Below are 27,944 nucleotides of genomic sequence, written 5' to 3' on the forward strand. Positions count from 1 at the left end.
CATGTGTTTTTTATTCAAGAAATTCAAATAGAGAAGCATTATGTTATAATTATAAATGTCAGTCTGTTACCATCCAGTTATCAATGGCAGGAGTAGGATCAACAGTCTCAGAGTTTGCCTTAATGTTCGTGCAGTCATTATACCCCCCGCTTGAAAAGCGGGAGGGTATATAGTAATCGTTATGTCCGTACGTCCGTCTGTTACGCTTTGGGGTACCTATCTCTTATCCGCAACTCTGCTCATACAACTGAATGAAATTTGATGAAACTTTCACAGAATCTTTCTTACATATTGCCATTGTGCACCTCCTATTTTACTTTTTGATCTGACACATATTTTGGGTTTCCCACAACAAAACATGGTCACTCCCATTATATTCATATAGGAGGCGGGGGTATCATTTAATGAGCTCATTGCTCACAGTACCTCTAGTTTAGATGGGCATTGGACAGGCGCTGTCTGCGGTTTGTCTTTCTGAGCTTCATCTGGTTGAAGGCAGATTCATTGGGAACAGATGTAGCAGATAAGGTCCTCAACAAGTCAATAAGATACAACATCTTGAACTCCTCTATTGGAGAAAGCATTCCACACATGTATCCAATTAAGTTTATCAATGGAGTCCGGGTGTCTTTATACCTTTAAATAGTAAAGAATTTTTTAAATAAAATTCTTGGAATATACATCTGTTTTAAAAGTTAACTTTTACATATTATATATTAAATGATCACTATACTTTTTCTGCTCTAATGTTTTCAGTAGATTCCACTGGGGTCATCTATCTGTATCCCTTGCTTTTCCAGTGTCTGGGAAAATCATTTGGAGGCTTCCTCAATATGATCATTCCCATAATCTGTAATGCCATTATAAGTTGACATTTTCATGAAATAGATGAATTCATTATTTATGATTGAGATAACCCCTACACCAAGTGACTATTATACCCTCCGCTTGAAAAGTGGGAGGGTATAGTATTACTGTAATCGGTATGGCCGTCCGTCCGTCTGTCTGTTACGCTTTGGGGTACCCATCTCTTATCCGCAACTCCTCTTATACCACTGAGTGAAATCTAATGAAACTTTCACAGAATCTTTATTACATATTGCCATTGCGCACCTCCTATTTTATTTTTTGATCGGACACATAATTTGGGTTTCCCGACCACAGCAAAACATGGACTTTGCCATTATAATGATATGGGAGGCGGGGGTATCATTTAGTGAGCTCATTGCTGACTGTACCTCTAGTTTGTTTCTGTAACTACAGCAAGGAAGTCAATAAGAAGCAGAAGGTGATAGTTAAAGATTACAAGGATACACGCAAAGCAACCCATAAGTTTGACATGAAGCATTCTAAAAGATAAATACAACATTAATTATGTTACTTTAAAGCATTTGATTTACCTGCTGGCTCTTCTCTATGAAAGAGTAAATGAAGAATTAATTTAAAAAGGGAATAAAATCACAATTGCTAAAATAAAATGAAATATTTTTATTCAATTTAAGGTACAATAAAATGGTCAATATATTCATATTAGTAATAACCCTTCAACACTGCAGGCCATTTGCTGAAATTTGAAATTTCCGTGAATTGAATATCATCTAAATCACTGAATCTGGATTTTATTGCTTGTGTGATTTTGTAAATCAGCTTCTCTGGGACAGCAGCACTGCCTTGCGCTGTCAGTGACATCCAAGATAGTTCGTTACAGTCCTCAATCTGCACCAGTTAATTGCATTAACCATGAAACATTTACATGTACAAGAATTAATTAAAAGTTAAAGAGAAGATTTAAAGATCTACTTCATTTGCTTACTGGTCTTTCAGTGAGCTAAGCAAAGACATTGTGGGCCACTGACTGTAATCCAAGAAAGACGCCTCAAAAACAATCAGTCAGAATTAGGGATGATATTGAAAATTCCAGCAACAGTAATACAATGCAAGGAACAGAAATCCTAGTCCAAATCTAGCATAACAACTAAATGTTTCCAGCTCCAGACAATTTCATAACACTCAAAGAAATCAACGATTTGGAAACAATAATTGTTAAAATTATGACCCCCGAAGGTGATGTAGGGCAACAATAGGAAGTTTTACATTATAATATATACAAAATACCTATAAAAATTTTCTCAAGAACCACGTGATCAGAAAAGCTGAAACAAAAGTGACCGCATACTGGGGTAGCGTAGATTCTAAATTGTTCGAATCATCACTCCCAGGGGAAGGGCGGGGTCTCAATAGATAAACCAAGTTTACATTGAAATATACAAATGTATTTGAAATTTAAAATGAAAGAAAAAGTGAGCAAGCTCACATACCCCACTCTCCCCCAAAACTCGGAAGCGCTGAAAATCCTGGGGAAATTAAAGGAATCGGAATTTTCTGCTTATATGCACATCTACACAATGTTTTCTAAATATCTGCAAAGTTTGACGAAATTCTGTGCAGCGGTTCAAATGGAGATGCGCTGACAAACTGTTCATCTCTACATTCAAGGCATGGCCTAAAAAGTTTTAAGTCCGGAAATTACCCGTAAAAAATAAAGGAATCAGAATTCCCTGGTAATATGCACATCTGCACACTGTGTCCTAAATATCTGCTAAGTTTCTGTGCAGCGGTTTTAGAGGAATTGCGATGACAAACTGTTCATCACTATATTCAAGGTATGGCCAAAAATCTAAGTTGAAAAGTGTGGAAATTCCCGGTAAAAATAAAGGAATCCGATTTTTCTGGTAATATGCACATCTACACATTGTGTCCTAAATATCTGCAAAGTTTGATGAAATTCTGTGCAGCGGTTTAAGAGGAGTTGCGCTGACAAAAAAAAAAAAAAAACAGGACTGACGGACTGACCGACTGACTGACGGACGGGTCAAAAACATTATACCTCACGCAACTTGTTGCCTGGGGTATAAAAAAAAATCCTTCTCCAGAACCACTGGACCAGAAAAGCTGAAACATGTGGAAGCATTCTGGGATAGTGTACATCCTAAATTCTCCAAATCATGATCCCCGGGGGTAAGGCGGGGCCACAATAAGAAATCCAAGTTTTACATTGAAATTTATGAAGGAAAACTTTTAAAGACTTCTCTTCAAGAACCACTTGACCAGAAAAGCTGAAACTTATGTGGAATCATTCCGGGGTAGTGTAGATTCTAAATTGTTCAAGAACTGACCCCAAGGGGTAGGGCGGGGCCACAATAAAACAAGGGAGAAATCTACAGCAATACTGGATCTAAGATTCAAATGTAAATGATGTGAGAGTGCCTTTCATGAAAGTCGGAAACTTAAATAATGAGCTTTAAAAGATAAAAGGCCTAATATATATTATTGAAGATGATAAAACGTTCCAATTTCTCAAAAATTCTTTGATATCACACCATAAATTCCTAAGAGACCCGAAAAATGAATGAAATACTGCCGACTCGGCATTAAAAATTTGTCAATCAACTCCTAAAAGAAAGAAACAACAATAGAAAATTTTGATCAAGTCAATGTTTATCGTGCTGTGAAATCATATACATAAAAACCCACTTGAATACTGGAAGAAGGCTATTTAATGTACCCAGTGCTTGCCAAAGCATGCGTTACAATTTTTCCAACATCTGCTCCTGTTGAAAGACTGTTTAGTGCGGCCGGTGAAGTTTTAAGCCCCGATAGGTGGAGGTTGAATGACACTGCATGCATTTGCAAAACTTTAAGTGATTTATGTAATGGGAGGAAGTTAGTGTAAAGTTTGTTACAATGGATTATTTTGGAAAATGGATTGATTCCTTGTTTAACGTCCCTCTCGAGAATTTTTCACTGATATGGGGAAGCCACCAGCGGGTGGGAAGCTGCAAATTGCGTCCTCTACTCGGCATTCAGGGCCATTGAGCAGTAAGGGATCTTTTTCGTGCCAGTACCCACGGAACCTCGGTTTAAACGGTCTCATCCGAAGGACCTTTCTCCACGTCCCACAGTGGGATTATAACCCACGACGTAAGAATCTTACTACTTACTTCGCGACACTAGAGCAGATGCTCTAACCACTGCGCCACGCGGGCTGGTATGGAAGAAGTTACACCCACTGACAAGTATAATAATACATATTATTATACATGTAGTATTTTAAGAAATCGACTGCAGAAGATCTGGTCAGACGAGAAAATTTACCAGCATATTAAATTGAAATAAATGATCTCAAGTGAATCCGAAGCTCCCCAAGAAATTCGACCTAGAGCAATTCAACATCCGATGCGATATCATGCTTCTTCATGTCCCAAGCAATAGCCTGACAAGGAATATACTGAAAAGACTCACAAATACAGTTTTACGATTGAATTTGTCAAGGCCAGGCAGACTTCAGATATGACAAGTCCGGTACAGACAAAACGTCCACTCTCAGTATAGAAATTGAACAGGCATAAGAGTGACATTCACCACATTAATACAGAAAGGAGAGGGGGTATACTGTTATACCCTTTTGTGTCTGTCCAGATGTCTGTCAAATTTTATTTTCGTCGCAGTTTTCTCAGCAACTACTCATCGCAGATGCTTGAAATTTTAACATAATATTCCCTAAGATGCCATAAGGTGGGATTAACTTTTGTTTAAACCATATGCCGAATTCCTGATTATCTGTGCGTCTGATACATAACAAATTTTCGTCGCATAATCTACTCATCGCAGATCCATGAAATTTTAGTCCACTCTTTGTTGAGGCGTGTCATATGGTGGAATTCAAACATCTGGTGTCAGCTTCTGTTTATCCATGTTTCTGTCCGTACCATACATAACAATAAATTTTGTCGCAGGTTTCTCAGCAATTACTTATTACAAATGCTAGAAATTCTAGCACATACCTTAATTGCTGAGGCATGCCATATGGTTGGATTTATTTTTTATATGAATCTGATGTCAACTTCCTATTTATCTGTTCATCTTACTTTAACTTGTGTATATTAAGTGTATTTTCACATCAAGGCTCGGGACTACTGAGTAGTACAAGTGAGCATACTTTACTTCTTCGACTTTGAGAGCTCTTTTAATTTGTTTGTGATGACAAATATCAACCTACCTTCGTCAACCGCAAACAAAATTCCTATGCCGAGGCAAACCATCAAAACAGGAAGCTTATGGGCACCTTTGAGGTGCGGACAGGGGCAAGACAGGTTGTTTCCTGTCATCGATGATTTTCCAGGTGGTGTTGGACTTGATCAGGCGGGAAACCCATGAGATAGCAAGTCAAGAGTCAAGAAGATTTTTACTGGGTGTTTAAACGTCCACTTTGCTAGCGACCTTTGTCTTATGTCCACGAAATATAAACACATGCAGCTCAAGATTGGCGGATGAAGGAAGCAACACAGACAAGAAGCAGCATGTGAATTTTGACGACTCTCAAGAAGCATCATTTCAATTTAGACGACTCTCTATGAATATCTGATGACGATACTAGTACTCAAACGCTTTCTGGTTGCAGTGGCAGTGACTTCGATGACGTTAGAATAGTTTGTTGCGTCAACAAATGCTTTGGGAAACGACTTTACTTTACCGGTCCCCAAAATAGGGCGCCAAAATACATGCCTTATTCGTTTTTCTTATATAGTACGACGACGACGTCAGCCTTTGTATAAATAAAGAAGAAGCGTTTTGGGGCATTTTTGACCCCGAATTCGTGATCTACGTAAAATCTTACAGTTAAAAACTTCGTTTAAATGAAAGTTTTTAGCATAAAAAAAATACTAGTATTATATTAAAACACTAAATGTTTACGTAAAATATAATCAGCTGTTCTCCAAAATGCCGTTGTCCATCATTGCACGTGCGGAGTATGCGCAGTAGATTGACAGGTGAATTTGTAAATAAATGCACGTTGCACTATGCCGTACAAACTGAAAGATCTCTGAAAATATTTGAAAATGTCGAAATAATTATTGACTGGTTAATTCAGTTAAATTTATTTGTAATATTCCTGAAATTTATATTGTTATCATACAGATTAAGTTATTAGGTTGCGGATGTAAACATCCGCCTTAAAAAGTATATAAAGGCTGAATCCGCGTTATGGAGCGTTCATTCAAGTGCAAGCTGTGTAAAGTAAAACATCGTGTGCGAACATAACAGTGGTAAGTGAAACTTACAAGAAATAAAGCCAGCTTACATAAGAGGTCGACCTAAAAATAAGTAAGGTCTAGTTTACAAAGATTAAAGCCGCTTCATCCGAAACAGGCACATATCTTAAACAATAAAAGTATGTCATTACATAGATAATATATAAAAATTAATTATAAGATTGATTTAATAGTTTATTACAACAATCCTTACATGGAAAACATAGACCGAAAACCTTGTTGACAAACAGCAGTTCCTGACGGGAAGTTAAGGTCTGTTTTGAAGTCACCTTTGAAAAAAATACTTTTATCGGTTATATCTAATTATGAAGAGAATTCAAACCCGAGTAATTTTTTTTCATTAATAGAATCCTAAGTCATGATATATCTTTTAAAAATTAAGAAATTAACTCAATATAATCCATAGTAATTTTTATATTGATATGCATATTTAAAGGATAAAGGAAAATCATGTATTTTTAAAGATTTTTTAAAAAGGGAGTTTAGTAACGAGGGCTAGAATATTGTGGAAAAAATGCTCGGGTTTGTTCTTCATGATTTATACATGTAAGCGATAAATTTAATTTTTCCAAGGTGATTTCACACAGTGTAAACAAAGGATCATTTTTTGTGTGACCTAACAAAAATTATTTTTTTAACTTTTGAATTTTGATATCTTTAAAAAGAAAAAGACTTTGGGGATTTAATTTGACAAAAGTTGAAATAATTTATGGATAATTATTTTTTAAGAAGAAAAACGAATATCTTTTTTTAGCGATTAGAATTGGACCAAGCGGCTTTAATATTAAAAAGACTGTTGTGTTTTCTGAGTGGCAAGCCACTCAGAGGCTAACCAGCAAAGGAGGCTAGCCACCATACTTGTAATTAAGCTTTTTGACCCGTCTGGCAACCTGCAGGCTGTTGTGTACAGTGTGTCTGTCTGAATAAGGCTAGCAGTGTGCACAGCAGTTAAAGGGCTGTCACTTGTACTGACTGTGTCCTGAATAAGGCTGCAGTACAAGCGTCAGTCCGAGGTTGGCCAGTGTTAGGGATAGCCTACTCACTGCCATTTTCTTAATCATCTGTAATTATTTGATTTACTATTCAATATTAACGTGATTATTAACCTAGATAAGGTTGGCCATTTATTTGTATATTTTGCAGGCCTTTGTAATCAATCCTTTGTCAATCACTTATTAAGAAAAATTATCTTATATTGGAAATCATCCCAAAAAAACCTTGAATCGACAAGGTACGATCTCCGATTGCTATTATTATTCCGCTCGACATGTTACATATTGATTTTATCTGAAAGACTGTGTGTTTGCAAATTTTATAACTTTGGACGTTTTGGCTTACGAAGGTACACTTCATTCAGTCGGGTTGTTACGTATGGAGATGCTCCAACAAAAATATCATATAAAGGTTTCAATTTGTAAAGGTTAATGGTTTTAAAATCACAATTTAACCTTAGAACAGATCCTGTACATTACATATTTCTGGGTTCACAAGTGTAACTCACGAACTGGAAATCAGTGAGCGAACAATAGTGGACTGGTATAATTACATGTATTCCAGAGAGAGGTGTTCGACGTAATTTTACACCAAAAAAGGAGGCCCTGTGATTATTGTTGAAATTGACAAAAGTAAATTCGGGAAAAGAAAATTCCACAAAGGTAGGCGTGTCGATGGGGTTTGGGTCTTTGGTGGAACTGAACAGGATTTCAAAAAGTGTTTTTTCACTACCGTTGAGGACAGAACAGCTGACACGATTGTCACCATAATAAAGCAACACATTAAACTCGGAACTACAACCATAAGTGACTCTTGGAGGGCCTACAGTTCCTTAAACTACGAAGGTTTCACTCACCTGACTGTTAACCCCTCTAATAACTTCGTAGATCCCGACTCCGGTGCTCACACAAATACAATAGATAGAATCCACCTGGAGAGCTCTGAAAAAAAAATCCTTACCCAAAAACGAATCTCAGAAAACATTAGACGACAGTTATTTCTCCCAGTACTGCGTTAGAAAGTTGTATTTAAACGACTCCCCAGACCATTTCATTCGCTTTCTCAACCTCATTTCTGAAGTTTACAAACCGAACAAATCCGACTTCATTTCTGATCACTCCATTCCGCCTTTAAAAAAAGCACGAACGCCACTAGTAGACTTCAACCCAACCCTCACCAACAGCCTAGTTGATTTTCAAATTTAAGATAAGATTTATTTGTTGTTGATTTGGATTTATAGGAATCATTTTTTCCAACATTTTACAAGCGAAATCAAAATGGCGCCGTTAACACAGGGACTTAGCAAAGTGTGTGAAGTTGAAGTTTTGCGCGTGAATCTAGATTCTGGGGACAAGTAAAGTAACGTTTAAGATTTTGACGACTCTATGAATATCTGATGACGATACTCAAACGCTGTCTGGTTGGAGTGGCAGTGACTTGGATGGCGTTATGATAGTTTGTTGCGTCAACAAATGCTTTGGGAAATTTGCCTTTCAAATGTCTTCTCTTAAATAGTGTCATTGAATCTTTTTGTGGAATAAAAAGTAAGAACATAGTTACATGTATATATGCACAATGAAATGGATTCTGACTTGCACATATGCGAGACGTTGTCCCCGAAAACTTAGGAAGTAACCATTTTAGTATATAAAAAATAAAATCGTGAACAACTATACCACTGACATTGCAAAAACAACAGTTACTCAATACTGTTAACTGACCCAATCAGATACTATATGCATAACGGATGCGGCTTCAGTACGGAGAAGCGCCCGTTCTGTAAGAAAGCTTTCAAACAGCATAGTCGCCCGCGTGGCGCAGTGATTATAGTGTCTGATGTAGAATCGCGAATTAAGTAGTCGATCATTAAGTCGCTGGTTTGAATCCCACTGTGGGACGTGGAGATCGGTCCTTCAGACAATATAAACCAAGGTCCCGTGTCGCAGTAGGTGCTGGCAAGAAAAAGATCCTTCCCTGCTCAATGGCCCCGAGTGCCGAGTAAAGGACCAAACTTGCAGCTTTCCAACAGCAAGTAGAAAATTCTAGAGAGGAACGTTAAACAATATACAATCAATCAATCAAACAGCATAAAACAAAAGCTTGAGTTATTAATTAGATGCCGTTTAACGTCTCTCCTAAAAAATTTTCAGTCATATGTAGAAGCCACCACTTGCCGCTGAAGAGCTGCAAATATTGTCCTTTGCTCGGCACCTGAAGCTATTGAACAGTGAAGCGTCACTTTCGTGCCAGCACCTCGGGACCTCGATTAATTTAGACAATCTCATCCGAAGGACCAGTCTCCACTTCCCATAGTGAGATTCGAACCCTCGACATGAGGATTAACTCCGTACATTGCGACTGTAGAGCAGAGCACAACAGGTCTTGTCAAGATGCGTGAATTGGGTAAGATGGATGGTTGAGGCAGCCAACGGACACTCAATCAAGAGAGAATGACCATGCAGTCTCACTAAGCGACTTTGTGTGCACAGTAGCTCATATACTCAATAAATATAATGATTATAAACGTCCTTCCCAAAGCAAAAAATGTTGATCATTAATAGACTGCGTATTGCGTCCAACACAAAGGAAAACCCACGTTCCAAAAACTCTATGCAGTAATGGCATTCAACACCAGATAGAAACAATGGAAACAGATGGATGCCAAGGATCTTTAGTATTGCTTTTTTCCATTTCTAGTACATATCTACGTTGGGTATCTCTCAGAATACAAAAAAAAGCATCAAAATATTCAGACGAACCTATCGATGATCATATTAATGTACCTACATCTCTCTAATACAGATAAAGACTTACTCCACACCAGTTTTCAGTCCCATCATTTAACTGGTAAACAAAGCAACCTTAACAGGTCTGGGCGGCCTCCGTTTTTGGAGGATAGCTAGATTCAATATGGCAGCCAAATTTTTTACCATATATGGAAATCGCAATGCAATGTCGGATAGTTTATCTTCTGATTTCAGAGGATAGCACAGGTAATTTTCAAACGCCGCATGCCTACCTTTAATCAAAAAGTGCAAGCACCAGAGTACAATTAAATAAAAGATCAGACATTAAACTATCAATTGTATGTGGCGATTTGAGATTCTATGTCTAGAATTTTTACAATACGCTTTCAAAGTTGGCACTTCTTGCGCTTCATTTCTACTTAATATTTCTTGTTATTTTGTTTAATTTTTATGTTTTTTCCCTATCAGGACAAATAAAAAGGCACTTAAATGCTCAAACAATACATAAATAACATTACTTTCATATTTCTTTTAATTAAAGATTATAGGAAAAGGAAACACAAAAGAAAACGTACTGTAAAGACAAAATACACTCTGCCTGATAATTTAAGCAAAGATAAAATAAATATTATTTAGAGAAAATAAGAAAAAAATCCCACTTTTTAGCTGTGCAGCATCTAAACTTTCGCTAGAGTTCTTAGATGAGGCCTCGACGGGGACCATGCATTCGCAGTATATATATTTCCACGGACAACGTAAGTTTCAGTCAGATTAGTTTTGACAACGGGTAGACGCAATTGAATTTAAGTCAGTCTTAACTGATAAGGGGGACGGTCTAACCTTGCTGTAGATGGAGATTGATCCTAATTTATTTTAGGGGTCTTAATATTTCAGTTTTATTAGATGTATACACATACAACAGTATAGAAGACTAATACAGAACGGAAAGTAGCTCCGCCCACTGTAGTCCCGTGCAGAAGAGCAAACTTCAAAGAAAAATTCCTCTACCGTCTTATTAAATGAAATAATAATGAAACTGAACTTTTCAAAAATATGTTTTTTAAAACTTTTATGCTGTTAACACATAATTATGGTACCGGAAAATGGGGTTGGCTATAATTAATTTTCAGACAGGAAAGGGTCTTTAACAAAGCTTTCAAATGAATAATTTATTGACAGCAAATTACCAAAATTTGTTAAAATGATTTAAATACCTATATTTAACCATCATCGTATGAAATTTAACCTTTTATTTGTTTTGGTTGAAAAATCAGAGTACGGTACATAAACTGGGACTTGAGATGCAAGAGTTGCTGTTATTTGTTTGGTTTAGACTGCCCTTTGTTTTGAAAAGTCCGGTAGGTGGCGACACCTCCATCCTCTGTTTCTAGAGGATAAAATCTATCCTCCAAAAACAGAGGCCGCCTAGACCTGCTTAATATATGTACACAGCATTGTGTTCCTCGAAGGATTGGACTGTCAATGGAAGGGAGAGCCAAAACAGTATATGCTATGCGCGTGTCTGTTCAATACTCTGGCATCTTGGCTATGCCAGACACAAAGGGTACTCTACCAGCGCTGATCAATTCTTTGCATCGCTATTTAATGAAGGAAAGAAACCTTAAATGAATGAAACTGTGAAAAAGAATTTTAAATTGATCATATGTATCGACATAAATTACCTGAGGTTCTTGTCTGATCCATTGACTTCTTCAAAAATATGAGTCTCAGGCATTTTTGGTTGTGAACATCTACCCAATAGTCATGATGTATCATCGCCTCCAGAGAAAAGCTCCCTGAACAACACATATACGGGACGAGGGATACCGGGAAGTTGGTCCTCTAGGGTTATGTTCTGTGCTAGCAGCTAGACCACTGGAGATGAGTCTTTTGCCAACGGCTGATTCACTGGAGAGCTAAAAAAATGCTACAATCTATTATAATGCACATAAATAAACACGCGTAGCCAAAAAGTTACTCGTTACAAAATTTAAATGCTATAGATTCAACATTCTCAAGTACCTGAAATTTTATTCTGGCCCACTTGCGACCATGGAAATCAGCTTCTTGTAGTGTACAGGACTATCAGAATTGAGCAGGAGGGGACTATCAGAAAATTCTCAATAATGCCAGAAATATCTTTATCTCTTAGATCAACGTCAGAGGAGTTATCTGCATTTTCATCTTGTTTATGAGTTGGAAGGAGGGGAACAAAATGGTTTGGACGCCATTCTCTTTCTGTGATGTTAATGCCCTTAGTATTGCGCCATAAAATGTACACAGAGGCATTTCCAGAATTTTCAATAAATGGCTGAAATGTTCGGTTTAGCTTAACGAATAGGTTGGCCTCCATACTTGGGATAAACAGATAAAACTTTTGCTTGCAGCACATTTGCCAAAGCAGCAACTTGCCATATCCCCATGTAAGAACCACTTTGACGTAAGCTAAGTACCTCAGCTCGATATATTCTCTGAATTGCCAATGGTATCAATTTTTCTCAAACTGTTCAGAAAACAGAGCAAATTGTTTAACTATCACATATTGTGTATATTGTTTAGCTCCTTGTGACATGTAGGAATCGCTTTAGTATTTTTCTTAACTTTCTACTCGTTCTTTTATAATACTGGCCCTCAGTTCTAAATGTTGTTCTTCTCTGTAAAGAGCTGGCAGCTCTTGGCCGACAGTTTCTATCTCCATAAACAATAACAAGAAATAATGTTTGCGATACATTGCAGAAGTCATCAGGAATCAAACCCAAAGTATTGTTGTCTTTTACTCCTCCATGGGAGACAAATGTACCCGGTAACCTTCTGAAGTGGTTAACAGTCTGAACAGGTAATACTTTTTTCTTGAATATCTTCGTAAGCATGACAAGATTGTACTTCAACCTAAAAAGATTGATTGTATATTGTTTAACGTCCCTCTCAAGAATTTTTCACTCATATGGAGACGCCACCACCTGCCGATGGAAAGCAACACATTTATGTCCTATATTCGACACTCAGGGCCATTAAGCAGGGAGGGATCTTTTTCGTGCCAGCACCTACTACGACACGGGACGTCGGTTTACACGGTCTCATCCGAAGAACCGGTCTCCACGTCCCACAGTAGGACGTAAGGATAAACTCTTTACTACGCGAGTCTAGAGCAGACGCTCTTTATTGCGCCACGCGGGACAGCCTTTAAAAGAACTTTATTGTTAACAATGCCTGCTTTCTCTATTAACTCCTCTACTCCATCATCTTCTGACTTATTATTGCCTATTACTTTCTCTTTGTCTATTGACCGCCTCTTTTATCTCCTCTCTTCCCTTGATCTCTCAAGTTTTCCTTTTCTGTTAGCTCCTCCACTTCACCTTTTATGAAGACCATCGTGGGTTACAATTCACAATTCCCACCTTCTATTAAGATACACATGCACTGACTCAAACCTAGGTGTCGCCCGCGGGGCGTAGTGATAAGAGAGTCTGCACTAGAGTCGCGAAGTAAGGAGTTGATCCTTACGTCGCGGGTTCGAATCCCACTGTGGAACGTGGAGACCGGTCCTTCGGATGAGACAGTACAAACCAAGGTCCCGTGTCGCAGTAGGTGTTGGCATAAAAAAGATCCTTCACTGCTCAATGAAGCCGAGCATAGAACAAAATTTGTGGCTCTCCACCGGCCAGTGGTAGCATTTCCATATCAGTGAAAATTCTTGAGACAGACATTAAATAACATGACATCAATCAATCAAATCTAAGTTGTTGTAGTTATGGTATTGCAAACCCGATCTTTAATAATGTACCGTATAACTAGTTTTTAATGCGGGTGCTATTTTTTGCGATTTGATCCTGAAATAGGTATATTTATTTTTTGCGATTTTAATTTTTGCGATTTCACTTTGACAATAAAGTCTATTTTTATTGAATTTTATTACTAGACATTTAAACAATAAAGTCTATTTTTATTTTTTTATTGAACAAACCAAAGCAATTTAAAATATTACATGTCATAAAAATATTCACATTAAATACATCAAACACATTACAGTTTTTTAAAAATGCAATCACAGTGTTAAATCACATTCACAGTCGAGATTTGAGCTCCTTGTTGTATTTGTCACGTAAATTTCTTTCAGTACTTTCACGTAGTCCTGGAAACTTTGACTGAAAACGTTTAATGGTCGACGAAGGTCCATGTACACTGGCGTAGTGTCCTATTTCAGCTCTCTCGCTCGGTGAAAAAGTCATGTACTTTCCTCTCGGAGTTGTTGGTGCATCAAGAACATCGGCCACTTTCTCATTACACTTAGTAATTTTTCTAGGCGACATTAATTCACTTAAAGGTCCGGTAGGGTCAGGAAACTTACTTATTGGCTTCAAATATTCCAACAGCGCCATTTTGCTGGCAAAGCGTGAAGTGACTGCTAACTACGGGGTATTCACTGACCAATTATCGATACCTGTATTACGCAACAAAGCGTGAATTCGGACTCTATGAAGGGGTATTTTTATGGGGACATTTTATGACATATTTTTTGCGATTGAATTTTTTGCGATTAAGACTTGATCGCAGAATTTCGCAAAAAATAGCACCCCGTAGAAAAATCCAGTTATACGGTAATTTTAAACCCGTCAGAGAGATTTTCTTACACTGTGTGGTCAACTCTGACAGATCTCACATAGTCGGAGTGTTCAACTATGGTCAAATCTTTGTTTGCATGAAATTTTTAAAGTATTCGCCTTCAACTAAGGGTCAACTGGCCATTTATGCAAAACAGTTGAACACTTTTCAGAAAAGCCTTCAACTCCTAGTGGTCATTTGTTTTCGCGTTATCAGTTGACGACTAGTTGACGATTAATTACTACATATTTTCGTATGGGAAGTGGTTGATTTTACAGGAAATCAAAGTAAACTTGCATACTGGTCGAAAACGGTCAACAATATAAAGAAGATGGGTGTATTCGGCGTGAGATCTGCAGGAATATTTATAGTTTAAATGTCTCCAAATGTCTAATTTGGTCGGCTTGACGTACTTTATAAAGTAACGCACATTGGAAAATGTAACATTTAATTTGGAATACTTTAATTTTCTAATTAAGTTTGCATATTTTGATAATAACTGCATGATTGTACAGGGGATTCATAATAAATTAATGTTACATTTTGAATCTATAATAAGACAAAAACAGAAAATAAATAAAAGAAAAAGTTCTTAACATTTTAATATACGTATCCATAAGATTGAATGTTAATAATGATAAACACAAGTGTTAAATCTTACAATGTGAAATCACATATTTTCGTGGGGTCACATTTTCTAGATTGAGGAAAAAATATTGGTTTGTGAGGATTTGATTTCGTGGTCAGAAAATGTTTAGTAAGTAATGCATATGAAAATTTACATTTCGTGGTGGTCATAAATTCTTGGGTCTCTCAGTACCTCGAAAACAACGAAAATAAAACCCCAATAAAAATCTTATTTCTAAAAAGCGTCATTTTTAATGTAAAATTTAAAAACGTCAAATTTTACATTAAATGATGACCACCGTCTCTTTCAATAACAAGGGTAAGTCGCTGACTGAATTTTTTACACAGTTGCCACACATGTCTACTGAAACATTCCTCATTTGAACTTTAATATAGTCCCCCGCTTGAAAAGTGGGGGATATTAATTTGGGTCTGTCCGTCCGTCCGGGCGTCCGTCATTCTGTCTGTCTGTAACGCTTTCGTTTTCACACGATATCTCGAGAACCCTTCGAGCTTTCACAATGAAATTTTGCATGTCAACTCCCTATGGACTAAAAAAAACCCTATTGATTTTGAGGTCAAAAGGTCAAGGTCATAAATTCGCAAATTCTGTCTGTTATAACACTTTCGTTTCCGCGCGATATCTCAAGAGACCTTTGACTTTTTGCAATGAAATTTTACATAACAACTCCCTGTGGCCTAAGGAAGAACCCTATGTATTTTGAGGTCCAAATGTCAAAGTTCAAGGTCGTAAATTTATACATTATGTCTATGTGTAACACTCTCCTTTCCGGGCGATATTTCAAGAGGATTTTGAGCTTTTGCAATGTAATTTTATACCAAAACTCCCTAGGACCTCTCTTACCCCTCTCACAGTGTCTCGCCCCGTTTGTTTTATTAGTTTTTATTGTATTACATGTCGCTATTTTTAGCACAGGGGCATGAGGAGAGCTATTACGTATAAAACAGGTTATCGGCGGACTTTATATTCTTATAACATTCGAACTATTTAATAAAGGTTCAGTTAGACACTATGCATTGTGTAAAATTTTGACAATATCGAACGTGAATATATAAATACATGTATGTGACTTCATGTTTGCATATAATTTTCGCCAGAGTAAAGCAGTTCCGTGGTCTAGTGGTATGTCTCTCGTTTCACATGTGAGAGGTCCCGGGTTCGAATCCTGGACGATTCTCTTTTTTTTTTTTTCGAAATACTTTTTTTTTACTAAATGAAAGTATTCAGCGTGTTAAATAAAAAATAAATTTATGAGGTCTGGCTTGTACAAACTCATAAAATCATCATTACAGTGTGATAAATATTCCATATAAAAAGAATCTTCTAAACAATTAATAAAGAATAAGCAATCAAATCTTTATATGCATATTGACATAAATGTATTTTATTTGCTTCAGTATACATGTATACATTTAATAATTCTACAGATTCAGTCCGGGGATCCGACTTTTTCCCTAAGCGGGGGACACGAAAACTCTGAATTAGCTTGTTCCTTTTGAGTTCATCGAGTGCCTGTGGTTCGGGCTGTATACCCTGTCTTTCAGAAATCCCCACAGGGAAAAAAATCCAAAGGGTTCAGATCTTATGAATGTGGAGGCCATACTCTTTCCATTATGTAGGATATCAGCCTGTCGCCAAATGTTTCCTCCAACCAGTTTAAAACGGCAGATGAGGTGTTGCTCCATCCTGTTGAAACTAAACAGTTTGTACGTTGTCATATTTTTACGCAAGGAACTCGAAGGCAGAGATTTGGTTCTTTAGAAGCGGAGGTAGCTTTGAGTTAACTGTGGTCATATCCCATTTTTTCTTCAATGAAAAAGGGTCTAGACATTTTTTCCACAAATTATATTTGTAACACTTATTCATCGTGTTTACAATAGGAAAACATAGGTAATCAGAGATTACAGAGCTCAACTCAACAAATGTTGTCTTTAAGTAAGGCAAAGTCACACAGTTGACCAACAAAAAGTGTACATCCAAAAATCCAAAATCTATGCAATTTTGATTTGATACTTTGGAATAAGCCTATATAAAAACTTCAAATTAGTTCTTCATCATGAAAACGTAATTAAAATCCATCATCTGAAGCAAGTTTGAGAGTTTTCATCCCTTGTTGCATCATTTGTGCAAGTTTGGTTTACATAAGCCTTATAGTTTCTTGGTAATAGACCTGCACCCATAACTTTTACCAGGGCCATTATCTGGAAAATGTACGTCGAATTCAGCATCTGAACATTAGTGTACATCGTAAGATGTATCATCCATGCAAGTTTGCTCAACGTAGAGCTCAAAGTTGTTTTGAAATGAAACCTGTATTAAAAAACTAACCTTTTCACTAATCCAGAAAATGTAGGTCAGATTCAGCATCCGAACCCAGCCTGGTAGAAAGCACCCTTAGATATATAATCCATGCAAGTTTGGTCATTAAAGAGCTCAAAGTTACTTGGAAATGAATCCTGCACCACAAACTTTAACCTGTTCACTAATCCGGAAAATGTAGGTCAGATTCAGCATCCAAAACAAGTCGGTAATATGCATTCTAAGATGTAATAACATCCATGCAAGTTTAGTCATTATAGGACTCATAGTAACTTGGAAATGAAACCTGCACCAAAAACTCTAACCTGTTCACTCAACCAGAAAATGTAGGTCAGATTCAGCATCCGAAGCAAGTCTGATAGTATGCATCCTTAGATGTACCACCCATGCAAGTTTGGTCATAAATAGGGCTCATAGTATCTTTGAGATGAACCCTGCACCAAAAACTTTAACCTGTTCACTCATCCGGAAAATGTAGGTCAGATTCAGCATCCGAAGCAAGTCTGGTAGTGTGCATCCTTAGATGTATCATCCATGCAAGTTTGGTCATCATAGTGTTCATAGTTACTTGGAAAAGAGACCTGTACCGAAAGCATTAACCTGTTCACTCATGCGGAAAATGTTGGTCATATTCAGCATCCGAAGCAAGCCTGGTAGAGTGCATCCTTAGATGTATCATCCATGCAAGTTAGGTCAACATAGGGCTTATAGTTACTTGGAAATGAGACCTACAACAAAAACTGCACCAAAAATGGTAAACTGCTCCACAAACATTAACCTAGTCATGCCTTTGCTGATATTGCAGCATCTGAAACTTTGACTGGTACAATGAAACACAATAGAAACATCTTCCATGCATGTCTAATCAATATAGGACATAGAAGTACTTAAAAAAGAAAACTGCTCAAAAACCTTGACCTTAACCCGGGACGCCGACACCGACGGTATTACATAAGCTCCCCCAACTTCGTTGAGGTGAGCTAAAAATCATAAAAACCCGAAAATAATCATGCCACAAAAAATACCCCATTATACATTATAAGAGAGAAAGGTATGCCACTGGTTTGTTTACGTTGTACCCCCACTTGTCTCTCTGGGTTTAAAAACATGTATTTATTTCATTTTCACCTAAATTGTAGGTCCACACTATCTATACATATATTTCTGTCTCAGTCCATGCTATCGGATTGACTCTGCATTTCGTCAGAATCCCACAATTTCTCCTTAAACAGCATTCAAGTCAGAACGTTGAAATTTCCTTGGGTGAACGCAACGGAAGTGCATAATGTTTCACTTATTACGATAACGTCCGAGAGAGTTTTGGCCTGATGTCATAAACACTCTCGGGTGTTATCCTAATAGGTAATAAGCACTTCCGATTTCATGTGACAGAAAGATGAAATTTTCACTTTTCAAGTACGCCCAGATTTCTGTCGATTGCCAATCACAGGCGTCCTCGTTCCATACGGCTGCATTCTCACTTAGTGGTTATGATCCGTTTTATTTCCTTTCAGTTTTTAGTAATTTTTTGTTGAGTTACAATACATGTATATGTAGACAAAGTATGCCTCAGCGAAAATGAAAAGGGTATGTCAATAAGTATTTTGGAACTGAAATTTATTATAATTATTACTGTTTGAATGCTACCTGGGCATGAAAGTCGGATATAAATCATCATATGCGGCGATATTTGTAGAGAATTCTTCCACATATACAGCTAAAATATTGAATAAAAAATATTTTATCGAAATATCACACATCCATGTAATTTAAACTAAACTTTCTAAACATAGCACATCAAATCACCTGAAATTTAAACAGAACCGTCAAGTACCGATATTTGTTTACATTTTTATTTACTGCCTTGTGGCGAGAGCGACTTTTCGTGGTTCATTAGCCACCTTAAATGACCATTATAAACCAGCTAAAATGTAATATCTACTAACCTGTCCAAAGCTGCAGATGTCTTGGTTGAAGACCAAAATGCCTCTGAAAATGGTAAGTTTTTATATTACATGTACATGTATCTGATCACACCGATATAGCATTAGATTTCCGAGAGAAGCATTCATTTATTAGTGGTAATGCAGAAGACATGCCTGATATGCTTCAAATATAATCTGCATCACTGTGTATTACTTTTTTTTAACTGAATTTTCAATATTCTTCATGATACAATTGCGGGTCATTGAACTAGTATAAAGTTCGACTGTATGCCATAAATTCCTGTGAAGAAATTGTACATCATCCATGTGAATCTTTACCATTGTGAGGTAGATTTTATTTAAAATATACAGAGTAAATGAGGCGATTCCTCGATTTCCCTTTATGTCGTTTCCAAGGAGACTGCTGGACACGATCTCCTGTATATGCAAATTATAAAGAAAAAAAAGAGTATGGTAATGTAGCTTGATTGTTCTATTTAAGACTGAACTTGGACTATGACGCATTGTGGTATCAGCGAATTTAAAGATAATTACATATATGTAAGTTTCAACAAAAAAAATATAATGAGTGAAATCAGTTAAAATTAATTGGACTGCACAAAACACAAGTTGTACTCACAAGAATGACATACAAAGAGAAATAACTCTTGATACAGTACAGCATATAATGCATTTGAATTCTATCACCGAGATTTTGACATTATCGAGATAGTGGGAAAATAAGTTAATAACTGCTCAAATTTTGATAGCAATTCTTGAACAGTTGCTATAGTATAGAACTATATGCATTCCTCCGACTGGCTCATTTAGTCATGTACTTTATGTATACTCGGGTTCCTTTGACACATTCTATTCAAAATTAAAAGTTCAAAGAAAAACACCATAACTAATTTTAGTGTTGCCTGAATACAAAGTTAGCAAAGAGAGAGAGGGAGACCTACAGTGTTTAATTTTCATTTGATTCTATCGCAGATAATGTCTCTACCAGGTACATGCATTGTACTACTAATCGGACAAAGCGGGCGGAGGTTGGCGTACATGTAACTTGTTAAAGCAAAGAGGTCAAAGGCGATCAGGGATATCATAAATTTACAATGTACAAGTGTATTAGACTGTTTGACTCTATCAAGCTTGGATTAATTTAAAAATTGCAATTTAAAATTATACACGTTAAAGTACTTATATGCTTGTAGGAAAATTATACTTTTCAACACTAATATAAAAGCTATATTTATTATTTAGTGCTTTGAGTTCAGTTTTAATTTCTGTATCAAGAAACAAATGATAAAGTGCAAGAATTTATATACCTAAATAAAACATATAAGTACACGTGATTACAGTCCCTTAGCACAAGCATAATGTCTGTGTGACGGAAGATAATACTTACATGTAGCTTATAATTTACAAGGATCTGAACTTTTTATTACATGTAACCTTCATTTTGAGCGGTCCTTTCCATAAATATTGTGCATATTAATGATTAATATTTCAATGTGTAATCTTGTGAATATCATTTGGTACATTCGATCTGAAAGAACCTATGATACGATTACTTAATATCTTAAAGAATGCTTTGTAAAGTTGATGTATAAATTTAGAAATTAATTATGCAACACAATAGTTACATGTAATTTTACATTTGTATTTTAATGAAAAACACAATTTTACTTATACACTATTTCAAGAGCATTTCCCTTCTTTATTAGCATTTTTTTTTTAAAAAACAATCATCTTTTTTCTGTGCCAACTTAAAAAAAAGTATTTTTCTCCCGAACAGTATCGTCGTTTAACGTTAGTTCGCCTTAGATATTATATATGTTATCACATATTTTATTTAATGCCATTTAATGTAAACATATACCTGAATAACATGTTATCTACTGATTATAATAACTATCTGTAAATAAACACCAATCTGCATTGTGTCTCAACTGTGTATCACCCTAGTACGAATTATAGGACTAACGTATATTTAGACAACACGGGTACGTACAGTTCTTTTGAAAATTTGATGCTTGGAATTAGCAGGTGTTTCCATGCCTGTAAAAAAGAAATATTTATTCGGCCTCGTAGAATAGTCCACAAATTAATCCACTGTTCCTTATATTCACTGTATATGTTTTGATATCATAGGAATATGCTTCTCCAATATCTTCAGGGAGATCGCACATATTAAATATTGATTTGGTATAGTGCAAATACTTAGCTTTGCTATCTTGTTGACGTCTTTTGCAGGATTATTAATTTACCTGGGTAAACCTTTCTCATTTACTATGTTCAAATGTATATTGGTTTCGAAGATTATCCTGGAAATTTTCTGTTCCTGCTTAAGCTTTGATAAAGTCCTCATGAAACTGGAAGCTTGAACGATGCATTCTATCAGTTTTAATTTTTAATTATAGTAGTCTTCAAGTGCCGTATTCTCAAGAGTAAAATGTCTTAGCAGGACTGCGGTCAAGATCGTTGGAGCTTTTATAGCTGCTACATGTATATATCTAGACATGTACACGTTTCCATTTTTAACGTACCGCGAAACTAAAAACTATATGTTAGATTTCCGATTCCAATCATATTCGTGTGTATAATATTAAGGTTTGTTTATTTTGTGGGAAAATCATGTTTTGACTACTATATACATGAAAAACTGGATTTCAACATTTTTTTTTCCATAGTAAAGCGTGAACTATTGTTTTCCAAAATATGTTATCTTGTATTTTTGCTCGTCGGCTCTTGGTAACATGTGGCTTCCAAGCATCATACCTGTATATTGTATGAATATTTAAATTCATTGTCGACTGTTATTTAAATGATCACTAAAACTATAAAAATAGACAGATTAAAGCAAGTTTATAAAACAGCAATAATATTTTAATGCTTTACCACCAGTTTTATGGCCACACGGATTCCAACCCTTTTAAGTCCTGTAATAGTAATTTTTGGTTGCTAAAAATAAAAAACATTGTTTTTTGATTGTTTTTTGTTTTGAACATATTTTATTGTATAAACAAAAAGAATGGACACAAGTTCTTTCAACTTCCGAGTTCCTCTTCTTAAATATAACTATATGTCCTGCAGTTAAAATACATGTAGTACATTGAAATATAAATACAAAAGAGATACAAGTGAAATATTTGTTTCGTAATATAACAATTTAAAATCTTTATACAGGATTAATCAATAAATTTATCCACAGCAGCAAAAATATATGTATTAGTTTCTACAGGCAAATTTACATCACCACATAATAACAAATTGTCAATATTGACCAATTCGTCAAGTAAAAATAGGCGATTAAAAAGATTATTCCTAGCGTTTGGATAATTTCTACAGGCAAAAAAGAAATGATAAACATTTCATACTTTCCACATGAACATATAAAGGGCCATAAATAATATTTCTTTTATGTAGATCATAGTTAAGTAAACAGTTGTGTCTAAGTTTAGTATGGATTATATTTGTATAATGTTTACCATATGAAAAAAAAATTGGGGGATTTTTAACTTCTGTAGTTGAGGTTTTACGAAATGCATTGAGTGAAAAACATTCGTAAATGCTGACCCTGCGATGCCTCTTCAAATTAGAATCCTTAACCTTGAGATGGGCCTTTATAGTAATTTTATAGCGTCAACCGTTGCCAGATATTTCTGTCTATCGATACATCAATAGATTAGTACATTAAATACACGTTCAATACTCGGTATTCGGTGTCCTTTTAACTCCATATTTTTCAACATATTAAAATAATATTTAAACATTCTTCAAGTCAACGAAGTTTAATAGCTATAGGTTTGTAATGAACTTTTTAACATTTTAATTTCCTAGTGATTCCAAGCACGAAAAAAAGGAGAAACACTTCACATGTTTTATTCATAAAACGAAACCACATGGTTAGGTCGAAATTAATCTTTATGCACACACTTTACGACAACCAAAAATAGTAGCGTGAAGCTTCCATTGACGTCACATTTTTGAATGACATCTTGGTAGGGGACAAATTTCACTAAATACCTTTGGTTTGTAAACTTCGAATGATGACAAAAACGGATATTTAAAGTCATACCTGCCCCATATCCTACACTAATTATTTCGCTCTTGGAGAGCTGCATGATTGAATGGAGGGGTCGTTACCGCGTTTCAGGGTGTCGCACTTACCAAAAATAGTTGACATCAGAAATTACCCTATTAAATAAGTTTACTTTTACGACTCAGATTTTCTAAATTCACCCGTCCTCCGTAAAGTTTCTTCAAACATATATTGGTAAGGATTTGCTTTGTATCCAAAGATCTAGTGTACATATTGAAGTATTTTTTTAAACATATAACTATTTTAAAGTATTTTTGCCGCTTTGATATTTTTACTTCACATGCAGAATATGTTGCGGCAAAAAAAAAAAAAAAAAAAAGAAAAAAGAAACTGTATATTTCAATTTTGCGTTAATCATCGGAATTAAAATTGCTTTGTCCGGCTTTTTACCATATCTGTATTTATTTTCTATTAATAGGCGCTAGAAAAATATGGTAGGAAACTGATTTCTATCTCAAACCATCTATTTTCAAGTAATTGGGCGAACTCTGTACGTAGAATGTCCGTTATATTAATCATTGTTCAAATTTACAATGTCTTCTTTTGATTCATAAGCATCATTATTATCTATTTTTAATGTAGAGCTCGTGGAGCGCATGAATCTTTTTAAAAACCAAGGTTATCTTTTTATAGACGTGAAGATATAAAAATGTTAACACGCAATCCAAATTGGCATCTTAGTTAAAATACTAATTGATGATACATGCATTATATCGAAAATAGTCATGATGACTTTTCTCCACGCAATTTCAAAATAAAAACACCCTGATAAATCAGAGATTTCCGGAAAAAATAGGTCTCCTCACGGTGTTTTCTCATCTTATTGTTGTAGTCCCGCTGTTTGTTATCTGCGGTTGTTGACATACACAAATTGCACACTTGGTTGACTGTCACTCGGGCCTGGTTAACCAACGGCCTTCAGCCTCATTCATGTATAAACGTATATACATACATATCATCAAATACAATTATAACATATTCTCATTAAAATTGTCGTGTGTTAAGCGCTTGTCATAAAATACTAACCATTTGAGGGAAATTAAGTCAATTTTTCAGAAAAGGGAAAACGGTGTGTTTTTACAAGACAGATATTAAATTTACTTACTCATAATTGTGTACCAAACGACTGCAAATTAAGACTCGTGGAAATTTAAATGCGTCTGGTGGTATTTTAAATTTTCCCTATATCAAGGATAGGATCGCCTTTACTATGGAGGGAGAGGAGCTCACATTATCCGTAAGTGGTATAATTTTCTTAATTACTGGCAAATCGATATTTTTTACTTTCATTTTCGAGCAGTCGTCTCTTGCTTCGGTGGGTGATGCCCCGATATTGAGTCTGGGAGCTATGTACACTACTTGGATCATCCAATATAGAAACTTACTTAGTCCATCTAGACTCGGTCTTCCGAAGAAATTTAGATCGATCCGTGGTCTCCTCTCCATGTATGATCCTTATAGCGATTATCAGTTTTCATTTATAACGTGTTTATAAGACGGAATTGGAGTATGATTTCTACATTGAAATATTGCTATATAGTAGAACTGGTTGTGTATTACTGAGCAATAAGACAAAATAAATTTTCGGCATAACTTTATGTGAAAAAATGATATAATTGCTTATACGAATAATCGTAGCAAAAATATTCTAACCTTTAATACCTACAGAATCCTTAACACATCTTACTACATGTAGTTTTTTTTAGTTACACTTTTCCAATTTTCCCATACGTATTGTTTACAAAACTAATTTTCTTAAAATACAAATACAGGTAATGTATTATTGTTAAGTAAACTTCATTTCAAAGCGATGAAATAACAGATGCATATAATAGTTAGATAAAATTGTTTTGATTTTTTTAAAAACGAAACTTGTAATTGAATTGTATTATTTTAATTATTAAATTTGAAACGGAAGCAATTGAATTGAACAGAGGCTCATAAATTATTTTGTAAGCCAGGCATTTAGAAAACTGTCAATCTATATTTTTGCATAATTTCGTTCATAACTGACACATTATGCAAAATATTCAGTCTGTCATGTTACAAAGTGGTTTACGAAATGTGTGCGAGTATGAATAAAAGGTTTGTGGTTTACATTCAGTCCAAATTTCATCTGCAGATATTCGCATGGGAATCTGAAATAGACGGAAATCGTGGAACCTTAACCTAATTAAATTAGTGACCCCTGTCATTTACTGTCTCTTAAATAGATCACTGGTGTCTAAAAGTGCAACATAGACTCCTACGCCAGAATTCTGGCCACTTGAGGAATTCACTTTCTTATTAACCAAATGCAAAGATCAATTCCCGTTTTTCGTAAGAAGATGAAACTGGGTCATACTCTTTATCAAAATAGAGCACACAAAAAGTATGTTTATCACCATATATATATATATATATATATATATATATATATATATATATATATATATATATATATATATATATATATATATATATATATATATATATAGTGAAAGTATAATACCAAGGTATGCTAATTAACTACTTCTTACAAGAAATGAGAAAATAATGTGCAGTCATTAATTCATAAATTACAGCATTTCGTCTGAAAGAATTCTTTAAATCAAAATCAGACATGGCAGTTATTGGCAAAAATCACGAAGGATCCTAGTAGGTTTGACCGGAACCTGTGCCAAACTCGACGAGAGTACGAAAAAGAGCATAAACAAACTGCAGTTCAGTGCAACAATACCACAAATATATAATAATTCCATTGAATTTACTCGCGTTTTATTCAGTGAATAAACATGTTGTATTTTAGTAGAATACAGAAACCAAATGTGATGTTCAAATGATAGCCGTTTTTGGCCTCGCAGAAGCCAAAGTAAGCTGGTGCTTAAGCCTTTAACACCTTGTCGGTTTACAGGTTAATGTTAGGAGAAATTTTTATTTCCAAGCATTACCCTTACTAAACTTGTATTTAGCTAGGGATGCACAATAAACAAACATGTCTTGTTATGCTTCATCTTTCCTTTATTAAAAATAAATGAATGATATACATGTACATCTAAGAATGGAGTGCAAACATCCGTACGTGCTTCGGATACTGTATTTGACCTATTTTCCGGGTTTCTCAGTATACAATGTACAATGTATATAAAGAAAAAAAAGTAATTTATCCGAGTGAGAGTTAACTTCCTTATCAGACAGTTTACGAAACTTGTGTGATCCAAAGTTGCGTGGATTTTCCATTCAGGGAGGCATACTATCATTCTTTAACTTATAGAAAAAGAACCTTTTTTTCTAAATTCTATCAAATTTGCTTGAATGTTACTTTTATGATGCATATATCCAAAATATCCATTTGGTGTGAAATCTACCTGAATAAGATTTATTCAATCTACATATCATTCTTTGCAATGAGATTCATAATTTAAAGATTAACCATCATAGTTTTGGATGAAGATGGACAAACGTTTGAAAGAATAATTGCTTTTGCTTCGGAAAGGAAACTTCGGGAGGGGTGGCAACATCTGTGATTAGAGTCGTTGAATACCCAGTAATTCAATATTTAACACAAAAAAATAAAAAAATATGTTACAGTTTGTCCTGTGTGTAACGGAAGTGACATAATTTGTATGTGGATCGACGTCGAATGCTCTCTGATATATAGAAATGCTCTTTGTGAGGGAATACTCCGCTTTTCGGTGCTCTAGTTTTTGTTTTGCTTTACAATACATACATGTACTTGAACGAAGAAAAAGTTTAATTTATGATGTTTCGATAGTAAGTAATATATTTATTCAAATAAAAAAAAAATTCATATTAATTTACGTGAACCTAGCTAGAATCATAAAAAAAATTCATATTAATTTAGTACAGTCTTTTAAAGTTGCTAATGTATAATTGACGCGAGTGAAAAAGATATTTTCTTTCTTTTTACTGCCTGAAGGGTTTGGGGGGTAGTTCTGCTTACAGGTGTAGTTGTGTCCTTTACCAATTTTTAAAAAAACAAATAATCAATATGATTTGTATGTTTTGTACATGTATAAGACAACTGATAACATGCATGTACATATTTAAATGGAGGACGGCTATAAAGAATATAATGATTGCTTACGATCGTATTTCAATGCTGCATTTGGCTCATATTATCTTTATGTGTAATCCCCTTAGGAATTGTTCATTTTAAAAGAAAACATGAAACCTCTCTGGACCGGAAATGCATTAAGAAGGCGTTAAATGGGATGCATGCAATCATTCCGCTTCCTACCCAAAATAACATTTCTTGACTTATTGACCATTACACACACCTAGAGTCATAATCCTACTCCTTTGAGTTAAACATGATCCTCCCAAGATGCAACATCTATCCAAGATCGGCTTACTAGCAATACAGTTTATTATTATACGTTATACTTTGTTATGTGTAAAACATGTACTTACGTGATTGTTATAATTCATGAAAGAAAAAAAGATGCATGTTGTATTTATGCTGTGTCTCACTTTCAACGATGGGGGCTC

At 35.3% G+C, this 27,944-nt stretch overlaps 2 protein-coding genes across 3 annotated transcripts in view; both read left to right on the forward strand.

The window, feature by feature from the left end:
- Window positions 1-27,944, forward strand: part of LOC134260031 (uncharacterized) — an 89,865-nt gene that overhangs the window by 18,458 nt on the left and 43,463 nt on the right. The window lies entirely within an intron of this gene.
- Window positions 19,356-27,944, forward strand: part of LOC134259990 (neo-calmodulin-like) — a 33,631-nt gene continuing 25,042 nt past the window's right edge. The window contains exon 1 of one of the 2 annotated variants that reach the window (XM_062742580.1): window positions 19,356-19,421. In XM_062742580.1, coding sequence (XP_062598564.1) covers window positions 19,386-19,421 — 36 coding nt within the window. In that variant the 5' untranslated portion in view covers window positions 19,356-19,385. Of the gene's footprint in view, window positions 19,422-24,346; window positions 24,691-27,944 lie in introns of those variants that run through there. The other variant, XM_062742592.1, reaches the window with a different exon arrangement.

The sequence above is a fragment of the Saccostrea cucullata genome, unplaced genomic scaffold (assembly GCF_032062105.1).
Source record: "Saccostrea cucullata isolate Sc308-1 unplaced genomic scaffold, CSIRO_AGI_Scuc_v1 ctg1160, whole genome shotgun sequence".
Lineage (NCBI taxonomy): Eukaryota > Metazoa > Mollusca > Bivalvia > Ostreida > Ostreidae > Saccostrea > Saccostrea cuccullata.